A 22196-nucleotide genomic window follows, 5' to 3' on the forward strand; every position below is an offset into this window, starting at 1 on the left:
TTGATAGCAATTTGCAAATAGGTTCACAGTTGTGTCAGTCACACTTTATTCACCTTTTGAATTGATAACCCTAATAAGCCACAAGCTACTATGCCTCTCACTGCACTCAGTGATTGAGAATTAAGATGTTTTAAATACCCATGTTAAAGGGGCTCTATCTGAAATTCAGAGTGTGTAAGTTATCTGGACACAGTTCTCAACATTGAGGTGGCTGAGCAGGCAGCTATCATCTAGTGGTGCTAACTCCATAAACTAAACAACAGCAACAGTGCTGACAGAGCTAATGGTGTTAACCTGGGAGGAACTGTAGAATGGCTGCTAATTATGCTTCTGTGACACTGCTGACTCAATATCAGCAGTAACACCATATGAGTCAGTGCAAAGCGGCAGTGATGGGTTAGATAGTGAGATGCACACATAGCAAATAGTGCTTCATAGCTATATTAATGCTCTCAATGTTGCAAACAGCACCTTAGAGTGGTTCTAGAACAAAATACTACTTCAGCCTTAAATGGTACATTATCAAATGACAAACACCTGGATGTTAAATTCTCGATCAAAGCTATCAGGTTGCAGTATGGTCTTAGCTTTACGTCTGTTTTTCTTAGTTTAGATACCAATATGCAGTATATTGCATATCTTATGAAGAGAAAAGGTTGATTTGATATTCTCTCGATTGCATTCGTGGAGAAAGTATAGATGGCACATGAAAGTTTTAGACAGCAGTACTCCTTGATCTCATCCATCCACCTTTTATATAGAAACACACACACACACACACACACACACACACACACCCTCATGAATGCTGAGATAACTCTCTCAGCCCCCCAACTATGTCTCAGTTGGAGCTCAATCAATTGGTGTTAGTGGATTCACAGCTTTAGAGGATGCAGTCTTCATAATGAGGACAGTGATGCAAGGAGACACACACGCACGCACATCACATGCACGATACCTCACACTTTCATGAGTATGTGTGTGAAATCACATATGTGCATCCTCTCTTCTACCCATATGTATTGTTTTAACACTCCAACACCCACCCCTGTGTATTAGTTAATATGGGCTGCTCCTCTTCACAGAATTTGTGTCTGTTCGGTGCTGCCACTTTTCTTTTTTACGGTGGGATAGTGCTTGTTGCACATTAATGCGGAAGTGTGTTGGCATCCTTCCTATACTTTCTCTGCCATGGATTTTTGTTAATGAAAACAAAAAAAATGTCATATGTCAGATGTTGACTTGAACTAGAGTCATGGTCATCAGGTAAACAAAGTATTGTTCTCACAAATCTAAGAGAGACCCTGAAAATACAAGCAGCTATAGGTACACACAGCTTATTTCTACATAGTCGGAGATGTTTGTGTTGCATAAGTTTATGTGATTCTGACTTTTATTGAACCTCCGTCACTTCTTAGCAACTTTCTACCCACATTGTTTCCCTCTCTCCTCAGCCTTTCAGCTTTTCATCCCTGTATACATCTTTGCTTTTTCCCTCTTTACTTTTTCATCCACCTACGTCTCATTTGCAGACACCCCACCCACCACACCTACCCCCTGGTGACACAATCTGAGTTGACCTTTTGAGTCCATATGTATACGTGTGCATACATTTCCTGTCATGCTGCGGAAGAATTTCTCTTTCTCACTTTATCTCTGTCCCACTGAGCTTAATTAGATTAACAGAATGTTTCTTTGTCTCTCTGGTGTTTAAAGTCGGTACTTGTTTATAAGGCAATATTTTATTGAAAGACAAAAAAAAACAAATTCTGTAAGTTCATTAAAAGTCGATCTAATCCTCTAATAATGTCCCCATCCTCTTCCCGCCCTCAGGCAATGGGACGAACAGCTGGATCCCCGTCTGAATGCCAAGCAGAAAGAGGCCATCCTAGCCATCACCACACCCCTCACCATTCCGCTGCCCCCAATCCTCATCATTGGGCCCTACGGCACCGGCAAGACCTTCACCCTGGCTCAGGCTGTCAAGCACATCCTCCGCCAGGATCACAGCAGGTCTGTTTGTTTATCTTTTTTTGTCTCAACATCTGTTGATAATTTTTTAACTGTTGACAGCTATAGTCAGTGTCTTGACAGGTAATGGGTATCAGTATAAGTGCAGTGACACTTAGTACCTGTGAATTCAATACTTAGTGTAACCATCAACAAACTTGTCAAATCGCACAGTTTGTGGTCATTTTGTGCTTTGTGGCAATACAAATATCTATCATGAACTCATCAGTCTACATCAATTTGCCACTATACCTAGCTAAAAGTAAAAGTCAAATACAACAGTCCTGTAATAAATCTTAACTTTCTGAAAGGAATATATATTTTACTATTAAGGGAGATGTTTGTAATATTAAGTGCACCCCTACTGATAAAAGCAAAACAAATGCATCTGTCATTGTAATATTGTACAATTTAACATTGTCACAACCTTAACATTACTAGTAGGGGTTGTGTGAGGTACTCATCTGTAGTGAGTGTTTTATCTCCAATACTGTACATGTTGGTTGGCACACCCTCCATTTGGGGAAACACGTTGGAGTACCGACGTGGAAGCTATGCAATGTACTGCTTTGGATGGTTGCAACAGGAAAATGTATTTTAGCCAGCTAAAAACATCAGTTTAAGTGTGTGCTGTATGTAGAATATTTTCACTGTCTTGCCTTAGCATGAGACCGTAATTTCTGACGGGGAACTGAAATCATTTTATTGCTCTCTTCAAAGCCAGACTCCACTGAGAAAAGCAGTTTTTTTTAACATCCATGAGCACAGGAGGTACCGGTCTACCACAACCTCAAACTGTGTCTGTATTATTGTGTGACCTTGGTGTTTTAAGGGTTTGGTCAGTTTTACCAAAGTCACATCATACCACAAACAAACTGGTGAAGGCACAGTAGACCAGCAGCTTTTTGTCAATGGAGTCTGGTTGCTTTGATGAGGGCATATATGGAGAATTGAAGCAGTTATTGGCTTTAAGGGCTGTCTGCATCAAGTTAAAGTTGTGAAAATATATTAATATATCATATACTTAAACTGTTGCAGATTTGTTTGGCAGGAGATCTTTTAAGTGGCAAAAATATGTTTTGATGCCTCTCCCGTAAGTATCTCTCTCAACCCCACAAAAATCAAAACTATCCCTTGAAACAGCCTTTACACCATCGAGGTATTAAGCAACAACCTGTATATCAAAATCCTCCATGTTTGAACTTGTAGACTACTAACAGTCTAACAGTAACAGTCTGTAAAATAATAGGTGCTATTGAGAGATGGAGTGCTTTTAGGGAAGGAGAGGGGAATGTAGATGTGAGCAGGTGTGTGTGTTGGCATCGGTCATAATGGCTTCAGATGGCTAAAGAGGTCAGTCAGAGGGCGTGATGGGGTGCTGGGCTGTGCAATGGCCTCAGTTATAGCTCCAGGGCAACAGCAGCCTTGAATTTGACATTAAAGTTCAAGAAAACACTCAAGTGTCAAGCTGTGGTGTGTGTGTGTGTGTGTGTGTGTGCGCGCGTGTGTGCGTGTGTGCGTGTGTGTGTGTGTGTGTGTGGACGTGCTTACTGAGGCGCATGTCTGTGCCATCTCTCGAGGACAAAGATTGCTGGTCATTTGGATAAATTTGTTTCATTTGTGGTTGATCCACATTGTTAGTTTGGGATGCATTTTCATGCAAACCATAATCTGATCAATCAAGTTATGTCACTTCACTGGGCAAGACGGCGTTGTATAACAGTAAGACAATGCAAGATTTTCTTCCACTATCATTTTTCATCATTAGCTAGCTCCCTCGCTGTGTGCAGACACCCACAGGAAATCCAGAAATGTCTTGTGTTAGAAGCCAAGCGATATAGCTCAAGCCTATAAATGGTTCCCTGGTCTTAATGAAAAATAAATGCAATACCTTGGGCAGTGTCCCCTGAACAGAAGCTAACATTTTGTTTTTAAATAAGGGAGACAGGGATGCATATATGTAATGTAAAAGGAAAAGCAGTGTGTAGCAATGTAATATTCATTCATCATTTCACTCTGAATGCACTGAATATTCTATCTTTAGGATGAATTATAGATATTTTAAAAGCCAAGACAAGGGGAAGTGACCCCTCTGGACTAGTGTCTCCTGCTCATCATACTGTTAAAATAATTGAAAGAAACTGTAAAGACCTTTTCAAACTTGACAACATAAACATTCACAGTGTGTCCCTTTGTATTTCCTTTTTGTTTGTTGATGTAGCAACTGATATAAACAGAGAACCAAGGCTGTTAATCTACCAACAGAACAACATCGTAGTCTAATGTATCCAGTATGCGTTGTTGTACATGTTCAGTGCTCAGAGCTTTCACTCCATATCTGTCAAGGTGATGTTTCATGTTTTCTCTTAAGTATGTGAGAGCTTGGTATTTGAAAGAAACTTCCTGTATTCCAGTCATACAAATAAAACAGAACCAGGGGTCAGTTAACCTCAGATAATAGCAAAAATGTTCATACTTGCCTCTGCTGGTATTAAACCAACCAGATAGTTTTGCTTTATGTACCATGGTTTTAAGATTTCTTCCACAGAATCTCTGTATCACGCTTCGCATCTGATATTATTTTCTTTTTGCATCTAAAGGGTCCTGATCTGCACCCATTCCAACAGTGCGGCCGACCTTTACATTAAGGACTACCTTCATCCTTACGTCGAAGCAGGCAATCCACATGCCAGACCTCTCAGGTATGGTAGCACACTCACTTTGAGAAGATTGCCAGCTCAGGGCACAAACATGCTTTAGATGTTTGTGTATGAGTGTTTATGTGTACCTCAGTTACTTTAAAGGAAATGCTATACTTATGAAGTTATGTTTTGAAGTGTATAGTATGTTTGTTTACAGTCAGAAGTCCTATTTGCAGGCTGCTACTCATTCTAATTTTTAAAAGGGACTTTGTGTCCTCACACTCATGTCATTAGAGACCCATAATAATAGAGACGCCAACTTGACTCCAGTTAAAAAAATAGACTCTTGCCACACCCTATTAAAATATCCATTTCTTGTTGTATATTTTAGGTCTGTAGCAACCCAGGGGACTTTTTTCTTTGAGTTCAACACGTTTATTCCATAAAACGGTCATAGTTTATCAAATTGTGAGCTACTTAAAGCCCCTGATTTGGTCATTTATCTGGTATGTAAAGTTAGTTTTCCAGAATTTATTATTGTATCCAGAAGTGAGAGTTTATGTGTGGTGGTAGTTGATGAGCACAGGCGAGGCTCTCCATGAGTCTTTTTTTCCTCAGAAGCAGTTTGTGACGCACAGGTTGGATAATTGATCTGTCGATCCATTCAGAGATGATCAGGTCAGATCAAAGAGTGAGAGGAGCAGATGCTGTGAGTGAATGCACAATGTGCTGCTTTAAATAATCATTATTATTATTAATTTCTAATAGCGCTCATAATGGGCAAAAATAAATAATCTATTTGTGGCGTCACGTATTTTAATCGTGGCGGGCGGCTGCATATAAATGAACGTGTGAGAGACTCTGCACAGAGAACATATTTAATACCAGTATTGGGCTCATACTTCGAAAAACACATAAATATCCTGCCTCCTAAATTGCTGTCATTTATTCTGAACTCCAGTTCAGTTCCATTGGATCTTTTGTATTCAGTGGCAGTGGCCTGTCTGTCAGCGGAGACCATTCTAGCTGGAGAGCATCTGTATGACACTCACTCATCTACACATCAACTGGATTACCATTATTGGAACGCCTGCAGTCAGAATAATACATCCATATTATACAGAGATTGTTGAGTGGCTCGGCTGTTTGTGGCCCCCAGCAGTGACAGGGAGACATGCGATGGCTTTAAAAGATGCGACCCCAAGAAGTCTCTTGCTTTTAGAACCCCACCTGGAGGCAACAAACACACACACTTACTAATACACACAACATCCTTACACTGCATCAGTGATTTCTAATCACATTTTAGGGACCCCAGAGGTCACAAAGTACGGGAAAGCAATGTCTGCTTTGACCAGCCACAGCTTAACTTGACAGCTGTGTGTTTGTTAAGGCTAGGGACCATACGGGCAATCAAATGACTTGTTTCACATGAGTGGGCTGTCTGATGTCAGCGGACGCCAGTGTGAATTCCTCCATAATCACTGTAGCAACTTCTTCTCTTAGGTCCCCTTGGTTTTCCTCTGGAGTGGACCAAGTCAAGAATAAAGACCCTCTATGAATATTTAGGGCCCTAGTGTAGAAAGCAGGGGCTTCCTTTCCGTTCTGTCATGTGCAGTCATCCCTTATAATTTTCTCTTCACTCTTTAAAGGAAAATTTTACAATACTAACAGAGCCCCTTTTGAGGTTTTGCTCCCCTTGCAACTTGTTCAACACTTAACAGCTTTCCTGTGAAGTGAAACAGGCTTAAAAGGTGTTTATGCCAGAATATGTGTGAAAAAAAACATTTGTAGCCTGTCACGAAACAGCTTGGTTGATTTCAAGTGTACACACAACTGTACTTCATTGTTACATTTTCTTATACTGTATTTATAAAATGGGTAACTCAAAATCAAGCAATCTGACTGGTTTGTGAGTCGCGGTATACATAACCGCATATAATGGCGATGATGTCTAATTTCTTCAATTCAGTTTAACTGTTTGTGTGAGAGGGGGAAAAAGTTGGCTTAACAAACTAATTAGTTAGCTAACAACCTGCTACAAAATCACCTGCTGAACCTCTGGTCGCATTTACACCTGAGTAGTTTGGTCTTTAACACACACACTTTAATCAGACCAGAGTTCATTTCCTCGGATACTCCGGTTCATTTTGGGTGGTGTGAAAGCTCAATCGAAGTCTGTTCCGCTTTAAAACGGGGGTCTCTTTCTGCCTCTAAGTGAACCGTCGTGCGGTTCGTTTGTGGTGTGAATGAAAACGAACCAACCACAGGACTTTATAATAGGATAAATGTGATTTTAGCAGGATTTTCTACAGCTGAATCAATAATAGATTCATCTGATGATCTCATAGTTGATCCTGACAACGGTCAGCGCCGCCGCCACGGGCACGTGCAGCAGCACAGCAGCGTGAGCATGCTTTTATGTTATTGTCAGTTATTAAAACAGTCAGATGCCTCTGCTGAGCAAGGTTTTTCAAAAGTTTAGCTTAGTAAAACATACCTGTGTTCAGCACATGGACAGGAATGTCTAATTGGCCTCACTGTCATCAGTGTCACTGAACTCACTCAGAAGCCGTCATGTAATTACCTGATTAACGATCTCTCAGCAGGTGATGCAGATGCATCTCTGCTCTGCAAAAATTCCTGTTTTATAGTTCTTCTATAGTGGAACATATATGCAGAGTTTATAAAATTTTGTGATTTGTCTTCTATAATGTGTAAACATAACAAAGCAATTATGATTGCGCACCCACAGCGGCCCTGAACACGTGATTGATGTGCAATCTAAAAAAAAGCTGCCTAATAATGCTTACAATCAGTTTCATCATTTTGTTATGAGCTCTTTGCGACACCAAAGAACATGAATATAAACTCTCAATAAACATTTAAGCACTGCATGAACTTCTGTCAGTCACATCATTTTATTTTCCCCATGTGGTTCCTCATGATGCATGAAGACAAATGCAAAAACTGTCCCATCAACAGTCACCTGTCAGTCAGTAGAACCTCATGTTTACTCTTCTTGTATCGTTTGAGTGCAGTGTGAATGTGAACCAGACCAACTTGAATTGCAACAATGTTGCAGTTTCACCCCCCAGTAGAACCGAGTCCCTGAACTATCAGGTGTGAATACAACCTAAAAGACATCATACAGGAATTGTAAAGTTACATTGCATTGCAACCGCCTCGCACAATGTGCAGTTAGCCAGGAGGGTGTTTTTCTCAGTAAGAACAATGCTTTATGAACTGTTAATTAAAACACTTTAATTTGAAATGTGTCAATAACTTATAAATTGCCTTACTTTAATAAAAGCAATGGCTCACTCTGAACTGTGATATATTGCGTAAGGCCCAACAAAATCCCTTATAATCACAGTATACCATGGCTGATCATGAGCTATTGCTTAAACGTAATAGAACATACGGCATAGTTGTAATAAACATAGCATTGATGTTACTGTGAGCCTGATACATCAAACATCTTTCACACAATATATATCTCATTGATTTAACAGTGTAGTTTAAGCAAAATTAAAGCTTACTGTTCTTTTCAATGATGGTACAAGTTTATAGACCCAAACAAAATACGAAGGAGGGACTAACATTAGACCCATGAGAGTAATAGCTTTTGTCCTTCTTGTGTTGTATTGCTCTCTTGACGTTTCACCTTCATCTCTCTCTCCAGGGTATACTTCAGGAACCGCTGGGTGAAGACGGTCCACCCAGTGGTCCAGCAGTACTGTCTCATCTCCAGCACACACATCACTTTCCAGATGCCCACAAGGGAGGACGTCCTCAGGCACCGTGTGGTGGTGGTCACCCTCAGCACCTCCCAATACCTCTGCCAGCTTGACTTGGAGCCCGGTGAGTCATGTGAAAAGATATTTGGTCATTGCATGTATAGTAAAGCTGCCCAGTGGTGATTGTGGTGGATGACCATTGTCCTTAACGGTTTTAATGTTCTTTGCCTGATGATTCGTGGAGTTCTTATAAATGCCTTAGGCATGGCAGGGTTAACCAGGTGCAGATGGATTTAACATTTTACATCAGATGGTGTTCCAAATGTTTGCGGTGGTAGCAGTCTAAATCATTTCAGTTTCAGTCCAGTTCAGTTTCAGTTAATTGTCTTTCAAACATGTTAAAAACATGAAGGAACGAAATTTGTTACCCAGGTCCACCAGCATACAGCAACTGTCGAAAATGTACCTACATAGTACGCCAGTTGCCGGTAGCTGAGAAGCTGCTGCACTGCTGCATGCCGCCATGTCTTTTCCTCCATCCTCAGGAAGAATATGAATTTAATGAAAGGTTCAGCATAACTGAAAACCATTTGCATTGTTCAAAAAACATATGACGGATGAGCACAGGCTAACAAAGCCTGCAAATATTTCTTTCTGAGTCAGAAAGAGGTTAATTAACAGTTTCATATTTCTGGTTTTTTTTTGTATATTTAAATGAGGCTGACAAAATATTATGAACACCTATTATACAGTATTGTACAGTCCAGCACAATGGCAGCCTTGAAAATGACCATAGAATAGAGGAAATGCATAAGGTGAACAAATTAATTTTAGCTCTATGATATTGCAATGCAATACATAAAAAAAGTATTTATGCAAATATGTTCTTTTTTTCTTGATATAAATATGTAAAATGAAACACATGGCTTCAAGAGGTAATAACTATAAGCGGGCATAGCTCAGTGCACTTAGTCTCCTGTTGTTTGGTCATCCCCAGTGACTCTCATATCCGGTGTTGGCAGGAGCCCACCTTTTAGAGAGGCTGGAACTCATTTAAGTCGTGGAAACGATGTCGAAAACAAACCAGTTTGTCATTGCAGGCTAATAACCGACTCTAATGTGTCAGCAGAGGGGGCTTTGTCTGTTGCTTGGGAACACCATCTGCCTGTTTCTAATGTACTTTACATCATTAGCCCTCCACCCTACGTTTCATCTCTCCAGCTCTCCTGGTGCTCGACGGTGATGAAAATCACCAGGAAACGAGGCTATTGGGAGCCAGCCAGTCTACTAAGTAGCGATAACAAATTTCCCACCCCAAACACGCAGATGCTGCAAAAAAATCCATTATATGTCTCGTTTGTTGATTTTCCTCTCTCTTTATGGCCTAGATATGAGATTTGGCATGTGGAAATGTTCATGGTGTGGGTTTTGCAAAAAGACTAATTCAGTCTTCAGGAGCAAGACTTACAAATGTTATTGACTGCTCATGTTAGGTGGACTGCCTCAGATATCTAAATTTTGAGTCACTGGTTGGAGAATTGATCAGTTGGTCAGTTTGTGGCTGTGTGTAAAAATAGAGCTTTCTATCTTTATGTATATCAATTGATGAAAGGTTGCCAGTGGAATATTTAACAATTAACATTTAACTGTGCCTGGCGTTCTGCTGCTCCATCTGTGCTATTAGTAATGGCAGAAATATAAACTTAACGTTTTGTTTTTTTGTTATTTTTTTATGTGTGTGTTTCGTCTTGTCCCATTCTCTGTCCCCTCTCTAAAGTCTGAGGTTTTGCGGGTCAGTAAATGCAGCTCAGGCGGTACTATTCATTAGTTTTTTTCCCCCTCAGCAGCAGTTTGTGGAGTTTAAGTCACAGAGTTGGTAACTGACTAGTCGATCCAGTCAGAATTGATCAGATTAATGGATGAAGGGAGTGTCTGCTACAGAGGAGAGTGAAAGCAGACTTTAGATACAGTGCAGTGAACGGTTAAATCTCACGGTTTCTGCACCTGGCATTCTACTGCACAATGCATGCCCAAGCTTATGCTCTGCTTCCGAGAATGTGGTTCAGTGAATAAACGTATGGTATATTTATTACAGCAGCGCTCCTAATAACCAGTCCAGCTCCAAAAATAAAAAATCAGTACATGGCGACAGATGTTGCTATCATGGCAGGCTCCCACAAATAAAAGATTGCGTGGCAAACCCTGCATCAACTTCAAAACTGTCATACAATATCATTTTTCTAGGCACAGTTTAGATATTCAGCCTTTTTCTTAACCGTAAAAAGCACAGATGACTTTCCATGATCATGATGGAACATCAGCCTTTTGGGGAGACATGCTGTGTAGCTCTGTGCGTTTGTCTACCACATTGCCAGCTGTTGTTCAGGATCACAGGACAATAACACAGTTACCTATAATGGGTGTCACATTTAAATAGTATTTCTTAAGCACAATCAAATTAAATGTGTAAAATAAACTACTCTAGAAAATACTTTACATGTGAGAAACGTGCACTTATAAGGATGATGCTGTTTTTTTTTTCTTTGGTTAACAGATGTTTGCTGGGGCTCAGGTGAATATTGATCTGTCTGGAGGCTACTGGATCTTGCATGCTTGTGACAGAGGTTCAGATCCACAGCTCATACAGTGGTCAATAAGAGAACATTGTTCACATTGTGCGGCAGCGTGTAATGTTTTTCCCAACCCCTCTCTGAGCACTAACCGAGATTTCAAACCTGTTCTTACAAAGCTTGTAATTTGGGCTGGAGTTATCTGTATAGACCCTTTCACACTCTCACATATTTTCCAAGTCACTTTTACAGTGTGAAAAGGGTAGAAAGAGACTGTGAAAGGGAGAATGTGAGAGACTGGGTGTGTAAGGTGAAGGAGCTGCCATATATTATTAAACAGTCAGCTGTCCCCCAAATCACTTCTGTAACACTGTGCCTCTGATCTCTTTCACCTCTGCTTATTATCCCTCCCCCCTTTCTTTCCTTAACCACCGTTGTTTCAAAATTCAAACACCATTATTAGCTCAGTGACAGATAGCGGCTACAGAAATGTAATTTGGTCCTCTGGTTTTAGATTCCCTGAGGCGGGCAGCTATGTCCCAGGTGAAACATAAAGCACCATGTTTCTTCATGTCTACCTCTCTGTCTGCTTGGCACTCATAAAGACCATCTCTGCCTCCATCTTGCCCCCCTGCCTTATCTCTACTTCCCTGCCTGGGGAACCATTTCCAGCTGTAATGACCCATGCATGTACTGTACATCATTTGTGGGCGTTATTTCATTGTTACATATTCATGTTGATTGAAGTAGAAGAGCAAGTAAACTGGATGCAGCAGGGCTCCTGTTGACTACAATTTATCATGGGTCAACAAACAGTGCTGAGCCTCAATAATTAACTAATGTGGTATAACGGCAGCACATCTACACAATTTCACGTGTTTCAAAGTCATATTCCATGCAGTGATGAAAAACAAATGGATTTTCCTTCCAACATTTCATTCATCTCAAGAGTGAAGCACAGTGAAAACTGAGCTGCTTGGATGTTCATCTATCCTGTACATAAACTATTCAGAGATTACTCAAGTGCATGATTTTAAGTATATGCCTATTATCCAGAGATTTGCTCATATGCATAATTTTATGCCTATTACACCCCGTCTTTGAAATAAGTGTGACCTCTGTGCCATCTCGCAATCTGTCTCTACTATCGAACAATTTATACTGTTAGAATTACATAACAAAAAGGAAGGGATGTAACAAATACAGGTCGGGAAAAAAATGATACAGCACAGCATGGTGATGTTGTATTGATACATGAACACAAAGTATCAATTTTATCAAGTTAACATTGAAAATTTAAATTAAACTTTAAGTAGCCTACTAGAAGAATAAATAAGATACATATATATAGATATTTGCCAGAGTAAAAATGACTAAAGTAAGAAAAAAACACTGACATTTTATTTGTTTTATTAGATAAAACTAAGTTTGACAAAGTTTTACTTTGGGAAGCTGTAAAAAAAAAAAATTAAATTGCAGTACATGCAATGTATGTTATCACAATAATCAGTATATTGCGATATGATTAAAATGGCAATATTATCATATTGTGAGTCAGTATTGTGATAATATATCATAGTGCCTCTGGTGATTCCCACCCTTACTAACAGTGCTTTATTCCATATTTTTTGTTTGTTAAAGTACAAGAGTTTCCAAAAGCATTTTTCCCTCCTGTGTGTTTGGTACATTACTTTTCAGTGTTGAAGGGACATTTCTCACATTTTAAGCTCTAATAGAGAAACCCAATTATCAACATTTTGCAAATGTGTACACAAAAACACGAGCCAACATAAAAGTGCATGCCTCTTTATCGGCACCACAGTGGGGGAACAGTGCTAGCATTTCCTTCAGTGAGATGTGCACACAGTTCAGAGACAACACTGGTTTGAGGCTTTATAGTCGGAGGAAGAAAAAAAATCAATACGTTTTGCAGGCATTTGTTCAAAGGCAGATATGTGAATGTTGCCTCAAATCAAGCTGCTCCACCTCTTTTCTTTCCAGTCCATGTTTCTGTTGTTTGTTTACTTTTTGACAGTCCCCAAGTTTATTTTGTTATTTTTCAACCGTCACATTTCATATCTGCATATACTTTCCTGTGGAAATTGTGCTCGGGCTTCAGAGGCTGTGTGCTGGTTATTATTCAGCCTCTCTCTTCCCCACTCCCTGCTCCAGCACTCATTTGCCATGCCGTTTCATCCCCTCCCCTCATACTGGCGAGCACCGTTTGAGCTTTCTAAATCAGGGTTAGGCTACTGTTCAATCCCTTTCAAAACGTCCATAAAACCCTGCCTTTGGTTTGCAGCACTGGTTAAAAGGAGGAGAAGAAAGGCGACTGAGAGGATGGTAAAATTGCAGGGCTTATATTCTCCTGATGAACAAAATTATTGTTCATAATGTGGGGATGTAACAGTGGTAAAAAATATGGACATGACAAGGTTTGGGTATTGGTAAGAATCATGTGATTCAACTGGATTCAATGGACTTGATTTGATATTTATTCATTTTACACTCGAAAATGTTTTCAAGTTGAGTGGGACTGCAACTAATGATCATTGATTACTCAAGGAGTTGTTTTCTCTAGAAAATGAAGTAAAATGATTGAAAAATCTTGTTTCCAAAAGCCCAAGACGACATCCTCAAATTGTTTTGTTTTGTCTTTAACCCAAAGATATTTAGTTTACGGTCACAGAGGAATAAAGAAACCAGAAAATATTCACACTTTAGAAGGTGGAATCTGATATTCTTTCCTTTTTTTCCCTCTTAAAAGAATTACTCAAACTGACTTACTTTGCCTAAAGTAAAGTAAATTGATGTTGGTGTCCTGTCTGTTTTTGCAGGATTCTTCACTCATATCCTGTTGGATGAAGCAGCCCAGGCCATGGAGTGTGAAACCATCATGCCTTTTGCTCTAGCTAGCAAGACCACGCGCATTGTGCTGGCTGGAGACCATATGCAGGTAAGAGTTTCTCCATTAGAAAAAGTAGCATTTCTTTGCAAATTTACGAAAACCTTTCTATAACACGTTCTATGAAGACCATGTTAATAATGCATTATGAGGGCATTCATTGTCAATTATAGTGCATTCATAATGCTTTATGATTACACTTATAAACACACTCAATGCTTACTGATGCACTATATCAACAGTCTTATAGATGTGTTAACATTATAGATGTATTATATCCTAAAGATGAACCCAAAATAGACTTAGCAGGAAGGATGCAATATAGGCGCAGATCGAAGCTCTGACATCAAGTAGAACTAGTAAGTTAATTTGCACTTTGCTGTGGATTAGACTACACTGTCGCCTACTCCAAATACAAAAGAACAGACATCCGCACTGTAGAGCTGTGGTTGTGGAGACCACTTCAGCCACAGATAACACTCACATCAGTGGAGCTTTCTAAGCCAACACAAGAAATTAACCCCCCCTCCTGGTTTTAGACAGTGGCACAGGATTACCAGTAGGCAGTGGATGAAGGCAAGGCAGGAGTCTACCATGCAGTAGCTGCTTTAATTACTTGATCTCTCTCTCTCTATCTCTGCTATTCTCGGGGCAAAGAATCATGCATTTAAAAGATGTCCACCTGTGTACCCATCTGTCTCTTTCTCACTTTGTCTCATGCGTTCCTTCTATATAATGGCTTAGTGACTCTGAGGAAGGAAGATGCTTGAAGGAAGCATGTTGCCCTTTAAAATTCTCCCGTCTCCTCACTCTCTCGCTGTAACAGTTTACCTCCATTATTCAGCAGTCGAAGAGCAGACTGAATAGTTGATGAAGGCCAAGGCCTCTATTGATTATTTGCCTTCTTATTGACTGCGTGGGGCCTCATTTAAGCAAGCTGACCCTCGCTCACTGTCAGGCTTAAATAAAGATTCAAACTGAAGATAAATTGCTGGCAGTGGTCAAAAGAGAAAAGGAAAATGAGTCTGTGTGTGTTCGTGGGGGTGTGCAGTTAAGACCAAAGCACATTGAGATAATGGTCACAAATCTTGGTCACTACTGTTGGATCAGAGGAAAAAACACATTGTAGTTGTTTGGACTGTTTCAGGTATTGGATAAGTTACTGATTTATTCACTTATTTGATGTATTGCTTGCAAGAGATATGGAATCAAATGCCACCTGTGGTTTGGTATCAAACAAATGCTATTCTGCCTTGGCTTTGCAAGCAGTGCCATATTGGAGCAGATCTGTAACTAAGACTGGCTACTGCATATATACTCCAAGCAAAATTGAATCTGGCACATTCTCAAACTGCTGTGAAATCACTGCGAGTAAATTCCTCTATAATCACTGCGACTCAAGTTCTGTTTGCTTAATGACATACACACCAGATGGAAGGGCTCGCAAGTCACGTTGGGAAAAACAACTCGCTCATTTGAAGTTCCTCAAAACAAGAATAGTTCTCAAAGTAGTTAAAGAAATTTTGATTTAATAACATTGGGAGTATCCTACCTAACTCATTTTTCAGAAAAATAGTCCCAAGATAGAGCCCAGGGAAATAAAACTCGGAAACTTAACCAGGATCTAAAATGTCTCTTGTGTGCATTCCTCTTAACATTTCCCTCATTACCTCATCTGCAGAAGAGTAAAGATTCTTAAAATTAGACTGCTGTACACACAATGAAGAGGGGGACATATTTAGTATTCCATCCTGTCAAAGCAGCTGACATGCCTGGGAAATTTTCGTCAAATAAATCTCTTAGCATCAGGTGATTACGAACAATACCGGCTACTAGACCGGCTACTTTATATGCCATAGAGGAAGCATGATTTGATTTATGTCAAGCACTACATGGTGAAAAAAACAATCCTTTAAATCACCAGATGCAGTGTTTGGTCTTAAATTGAAAACTTGGTGATGCACCGATTTATCGGTCACACATCAGTATCAACCGATATTCGCCTTGTCGACTGCCAGTGGCCTATCAGCAAATAAGATGACATTCATTAATGACAGTGGTGGTTTTCCGTTGTGTCACTTGTCTCCAGATTAGTGACAAGAACTTAAATGAATAAGCAGGTACAAGAAGAATACAATGACTGTTTGGCAAATGGGCTCTGTGATCTCACTGTTGTATGACGAGATGGCAAGAAGCAGCCAGTCTCAGTCCCATTGTCCCGGGGACAAAAAAAACCTATTTGAGACAAACAGAGATCTTCATTTGGACAAAAGGGTTAAACTCACTATTGTTGCATCAGTGGGCGTACCTTATTGTTTCCCTAATAATGCTTTATTGTGAATAATAAATCCCTGTTGAAATCAGTAGAGTGGAACAGCTTGTTAACGTTAGCTCTGGTCACTTAAAATGACTATATGGAAACGGTAAATTATAGCCTTCTTATGATGTGTTCAATGCAATCTTGTAAAATTTAGTTTTTGGTGAGAAACTTGTATAAATAAATTGTATAGTTGTTTGAGGAAGATGTTTGTTGATTTTCACAGTAATTTAAAATAGAGGGAACTGTGATGTATTTAATAAAAAGGCTTTTTAAGTTGTATTTTCTAAAGATATTTTTCATGTGAAAGGTTGTATTAAATGTTGTTTCCTTATGTTGTGTGATTGAATTTGTGTTCATTAAAAAGTAGAGTCATAAAGAACTTTTAAAGCATTTAGTTATTTTTTTGGTGTAGATTTTTTTTTGATTCCCTGGCAGAAAACGGGGAATAAATAACAACAAATACAAAATAAACAACAACAACATAACACATCGGTTTTGGCTAGTGGCCAAGTTGTTATTTTAGACCTCAGTATCTGCCCAGAAAAAAATGTGCATCCCTAGAAAAAAACTTTGCTGTATAGTTGAAGAGAAAGGAAAAGTAATAATATGAGAATTGTAAACTACCTTTGTCATGCTTTGAAACTAACTTTCCTCTCTGTCTCTCGCTCCCTGCCTCACTTTCTCTCTCTCTCTCTCCCTTGATTTGCAGCTCAGTCCATTTGTGTACAGCGAGTTTGCACGGGAGCGCAACCTGCATGTGTCACTGCTGGACCGGCTGTATGAGCACTACCCCCCTGAATACCCTTGTCGCATCCTCCTGTGTGAGAACTACCGCTCTCATGAAGCTATCATCAAGTAGGTGTGAGCCCTCAACACTGCCCTGTGTCGAAACTGTGGGAGGGGAGGCTGAAATACTCGAGTGAAGAGGGTGTGGGAGGAATGGGTCAGGAGAGAAAGGGGAAACAGAGGTGAAGAACTGACAAACTTGGGTTGTCCAAACAGGAAAGTGAACTTCTAAAGGGAATATTTGGGTTGACAATAGTTCTATGACAAAACATCATTAGGCGTTGCTTGGATGTAGGAGTATTCCTTCAGGTACTGATGAGAAAATTAAATATGAACTTGAAATTTAATTTTACATGTTTAGCAGACACAGAGCAAGGTTTATACATCAGCAAAAATATTTCTTCTCCATGTTGTTACCTGATGTGTCTAATTTTGCGTAATACAAGTTATTTTTTCAATTCAAATCGGCTGTACCTAATGTATTTGACTGGATAATGCTTTTTTTTTTGCTGGGCCTAATTGCACATTGTTGCAGCAAAACAAGAACACACACACTTCAAATCATTCTGATGTTGTACACGTTATGTTTTTTTTTTTTGGAAATGGCACATTATCTCCTCATGCCCTCATAACTTTGAATTTTACTCCAAACATTTTTCAAGATTACAAACTTTTCCCAAATCTCTAACTTCCCACATTGTACTACATGGAAATGTTTATAAAATGATATACACGACATTATAGGAATTTCACAAGCAACTTAATTAGTAATTTATACCTAATTAATTAATTTATTAGTGAAATCTGATAGATGTCCTTGCATGAACATACTCCATTCTCATGTTGCCCTCTTTTTGTTTCCTTTTCCTTTCTCTTACCCCATCTTCTTCCCCTACAGCTACACGTCAGAACTATTTTATGATGGGAAGTTGATGGCAAGTGGGAAGCAGCCCTCCCACAAGGACTTCTACCCTCTGACCTTTTTCACAGCCAGAGGAGAAGATGTCCAAGAGAAGAACAGCACTGCCTACTACAACAACGCAGAGGTATTGAAGTTATAATTGCTTTTGTGGTTCCGCTGTGTCATGCCTGATGTTGTTGACAAGTACATTATGAACCAGGCAGTCAGTCATTAAGCTCAAGGTTTTGTGCAGAGGGTCCGCTGTCTGCTAACTAGCTGTCACTGCACCCTGAACGACATGCGAAAGTGCAAATTTAAGGAAAACTGACCATTAAATTAATGTTTTGAGCTCAGTGTAGTTTATGCAGAATATGTTTCAAAGTCAGCACGATTGGAATCAAAGCAGTGAAATCCCACATGCAGGAGGGAGAAACCTAAAACCACCAAGTCATGTTTTATTTTTATTTAAGAAATATTTGTGAATTTCTTTCCCCTAAACTTACGTAAATTAATGTTAGTTCATATTTTTTGGATTGTTTGTTTCGGATACATTGTGAAATTTCTCTGAAATTTCATTCTGACTGGCATAAAAAAAATCTTAAAGTCTGAAATCTAACTTGCCTTAAACTGTAGGAAACGTGTGAAAAGATGTTATAATTTAAACTCCCACTGCAGGAAATGTGTGCTCAATAATAAAATTAGCTGTTAAATGTTATTTAAAAAATTGGAAATGTTTTCAGAGCACGAGTGAAAAGTGATGACTGCTGAAAAAAAAAACAGGCAGCGACATTTGAGTGAAACTTGAGTGAATAAATGAATATTTGGGTTTCAGCCAATTATTTTCTTGTGCATTTTGACTTTCAAATTATCCATGTTTTTTAGTCTGTAAATCCATCTAAATAATAAATGGTTTTGATTTCATAATTAAATGAAATTTGATTGAGATTGTTGGGTTGAGTCAAAAACAGAATGATTGTCCTAGACTCGGCAGCACTGTTTGTTTCACCTCATCACACTAACTGTTTAAATCATAACTGAAGATGAAAGCCATGAACTAAATTAGTAGCTACATTTGGTTCCCAGCATGCATGATTCACTGACAGTCCTCGCCTTTGATTGGTTCCTCTGTAGACTCAGTTGATTGTGGTCATTGGCTGTGTCTGACCTCTGACTCTTTGCTGACACTTTCCAGCCAATTAAACCACGGATGCCTCTTGATTGCTCCCAAACTGTCAACAATGCCAAATGAATTACTTCCCGTCTCTTTGATGAAGCACCCATGTCAAATCATTAACACCATTATCATAATCTTGCTAAATCAAAATGCGAAGGAAAAAAAAGCATGTCTGTTTTGTGCAAAGCGTCTTTGATGGGCCTAGATATAAGCGGAAGACAATATTTCCATAGCAGTTCAAAGCCTCCGGCAGTATGTAAAAGCTCTGAACAGGACTTGAGAAATGGCTTATACGACAAAAGAACAATGGGGATTCAAATACCAACTCTTGTTTTAATACCTAAGGAAATTTTTAATTCAACACAAAATACATTATTTTGGACATAAAATCAAAATCACATGTATATGATGCCTGTAATGTTCAAAATTTGTCAGTTCAGCTCTGTTAAAAACAATTTAAATGTCTTAAGGTCTCAATTATTCAACTCATTGAGCCAGTCTGTGAGGTTTGATATCAAGCTAACTGGTCAGTAAACCAGAAATGCTTTAGAAGCCCTTTTTACACCGAGATTGCGATATAGGGCCGCCACAAAGTCCCTTTGTTATATCTTTTTTTTTTTCATTTTTAAACAGAAACAATTGCAGCATTGTTCTGCTCCACTATGTGATTATAGACTGTATGACATCATCCCGCAATCAAAAGAGGCATGACGGGCGTAATGTGTAACACAACAGCGGCAACCTCGAGTGTGACATAAAATATATGAGTTGCCAGTCTTTCTAAACAATAACAAAGGTGTAACATGGCAACAACAATCATTTACCGTCCATGTTTAATGACGGCTGATCTTGTCCTCTGCTCAAACTGTAAGAATCTTCGGAATTTTATTTTTTTCCAAATTCTCAGATCTTTACAGATGCTGTTCTTTCTGTTTTCTTTGAGTTATCGAAACATCGCACCCATACTGCCCATTGTTTTTGGCACTGATACTACCTACTGTGGTGGCCTTAGAGACAAAAGCACTCTGTCCACCAATTCTGTCATCGTTCGCCAGAACGGCGAGGTGGCATAGCAGTATGATATTCCCGCTTTGATCCGGCAGTGTAGAGGAGCCAGTGATACTTGGCTTGCTTGATAACTTGAAGCCTTTTTTTCCTAAAAGGTCTTCCATTCTCATTAAGCCATAGCTTCCTGTTTTATGTGTTGATTTAGATGCCTCAGTATCATGCAGCACATAAAGCCTTCTTTGTTCTACAAATACTTTTTCCCCCACTGTTGACCTTTTACCTGGGTGGACATATCGCTTAGTCTCAGACTTCCCACAGTTCTTATTGTGTGCAGGGATCTTGATGTGAAGAAAGCATGAAAATGAGTTCTGTTTTCACCTACATCTCTCACATTTCTCCTCCATGTTCTCAGGTATTTGAGATTGTGGAGCGGGTGGAGGAGTTGCGCAAGAAGTGGCCAGTGGCGTGGGGCAAGCTGGACGACGGCAGCATTGGAGTGGTGTCGCCATACGCAGACCAGGTGTTCCGCATTCGTGCTGAGCTCCGAAAAAAGAGGATGCACGAGGTCAGCGTGGAAAGAGTGCTCAATGTCCAAGGTGAGAAAAACCAACATGTGCACAGTTAATGGCTTGAAAGTCTGAAATTAGTGCTGTATTAATATACCTGTTTCTGAATAATTTTGCAGAGATTTGCATGCACAATTGACAAAATAGAACATTTTAAGGCCCTCATATTTGGGGGTTTAATGTGTTAATTTGATGGTGTATCATACTTATTCAACGAATGGGAAACTGAAAACCTGAAGAAAGCAGCAGCAGAAAGGCAAAACACAGTAGTTATAGACCAACAAATTCAAAGACAAAGACAATACAATCCCCAAGTGCCTCATTAATGTTTCTCCATGTACATGTCTCAAACATTTCTGTGTGAGAGATGATATTAGCACCTGTCTATAGTTAAAGTGATGCTTAAAATTAGAGCTACACTACCCTGAAGACAAATCTCTGCTATTTTCCTCGGCAGTTATCAGTGTTCATATTGCCCTTCTTACCATCCATTCCCATTACAAGGAAAATATGAGTTAGGGTTTCTTCCCCCGAATCCCTTGTCTGCTTCAAGCTCATGCAGTTGCCACTTGTTTTGCATCCAGCTGCTTTTCGCAGGTCATTAAGTTTCTCATTAATCATGAAATAAAACATGAAATGTGGACAGACCAACACAAATGCGCGCGCACACACACACACACACACACACACACACACACACACACACACACACACACACACACACACACACACACACACACACACACACACACACACAAGAGACCAGGAAAACTGCACTCTAGTTAGTGCTTAAAATTTGAATTTAACACACATGTAGATAATGTTTGTTTGTGTTCTATCAACAGCCTCTGGAGTCATTAAAAGGTTTAATTAGTATTAGACCTGTTTTTTTTTCTATTTAAAGAAATTTGTCTCCTTTATTTGTAGCAAAACTCAAGATTGTACAATATGAGAAAACAGCATGTAAATAATTTCGGTTTCCACCGATATCAAATGTTCCTCTAAGAGATTTTCTTCATTGCAGTTCTGTTGGTTATTTCTAAGTAGGGGAAAAATGTGCTTCAAATTTTGTCAAACATGAACTAGCTTCTCTCTCTCTTCCCTAATTAGTAAAATGGGAAAGTTATACCCTTTATAAGATGGCTTTGTTTTTTCTAATATTTTGCTTTGCTTTTGCTTGTATAGCATTTTGCTTGTAAAGCATTTCCCAGAGTACTTAGAAACTTCAAAAGACGTGTTTTTTTTTCTGCAGGTAAACAGTTCCGGGTGCTGTTTCTCAGCACAGTGCGGACACGACATACCTGCAAACACAAGCAGACGGCCATCAAACGTAAAGAGCAGCTGGTTGAGGACTCAACGGAGGACCTCGACTATGGATTCCTCTCAAACTACAAGCTACTCAACACGGCCATCACCAGAGCCCAGTCCCTGGTTGCAGTTGTGGGAGACCCCATAGCACTGTGCTCTGTGGGGCGCTGCAGGTAAATAAGGGCTCTTTTGACTTATGACCTTGGTTATTTGTAGTTTTGTTTCAGTATGGTACTTCAGTAGATATGCCTTGGTTCCCTAAATCA

General features: G+C 39.5%; 1 protein-coding gene across 1 annotated transcript in view; it reads left to right on the top strand.

Moving 5' to 3' along the window:
* The window catches only part of helz (helicase with zinc finger), a 64706-nt gene that overhangs the window by 25364 nt on the left and 17146 nt on the right, over positions 1 to 22196 (top strand). The window contains exons 16-23 of the mRNA XM_042484739.1: positions 1834 to 2013; positions 4611 to 4712; positions 8338 to 8516; positions 13800 to 13918; positions 16897 to 17042; positions 17872 to 18019; positions 20469 to 20652; positions 21875 to 22103. Coding sequence (XP_042340673.1) covers positions 1834 to 2013; positions 4611 to 4712; positions 8338 to 8516; positions 13800 to 13918; positions 16897 to 17042; positions 17872 to 18019; positions 20469 to 20652; positions 21875 to 22103 — 1287 coding nt within the window. The remainder of the gene's footprint in view (positions 1 to 1833; positions 2014 to 4610; positions 4713 to 8337; positions 8517 to 13799; positions 13919 to 16896; positions 17043 to 17871; positions 18020 to 20468; positions 20653 to 21874; positions 22104 to 22196) is intronic.

This window comes from Plectropomus leopardus, chromosome 4, assembly GCF_008729295.1.
Source record: "Plectropomus leopardus isolate mb chromosome 4, YSFRI_Pleo_2.0, whole genome shotgun sequence".
In the NCBI taxonomy this organism is placed as follows: domain Eukaryota; kingdom Metazoa; phylum Chordata; class Actinopteri; order Perciformes; family Serranidae; genus Plectropomus; species Plectropomus leopardus.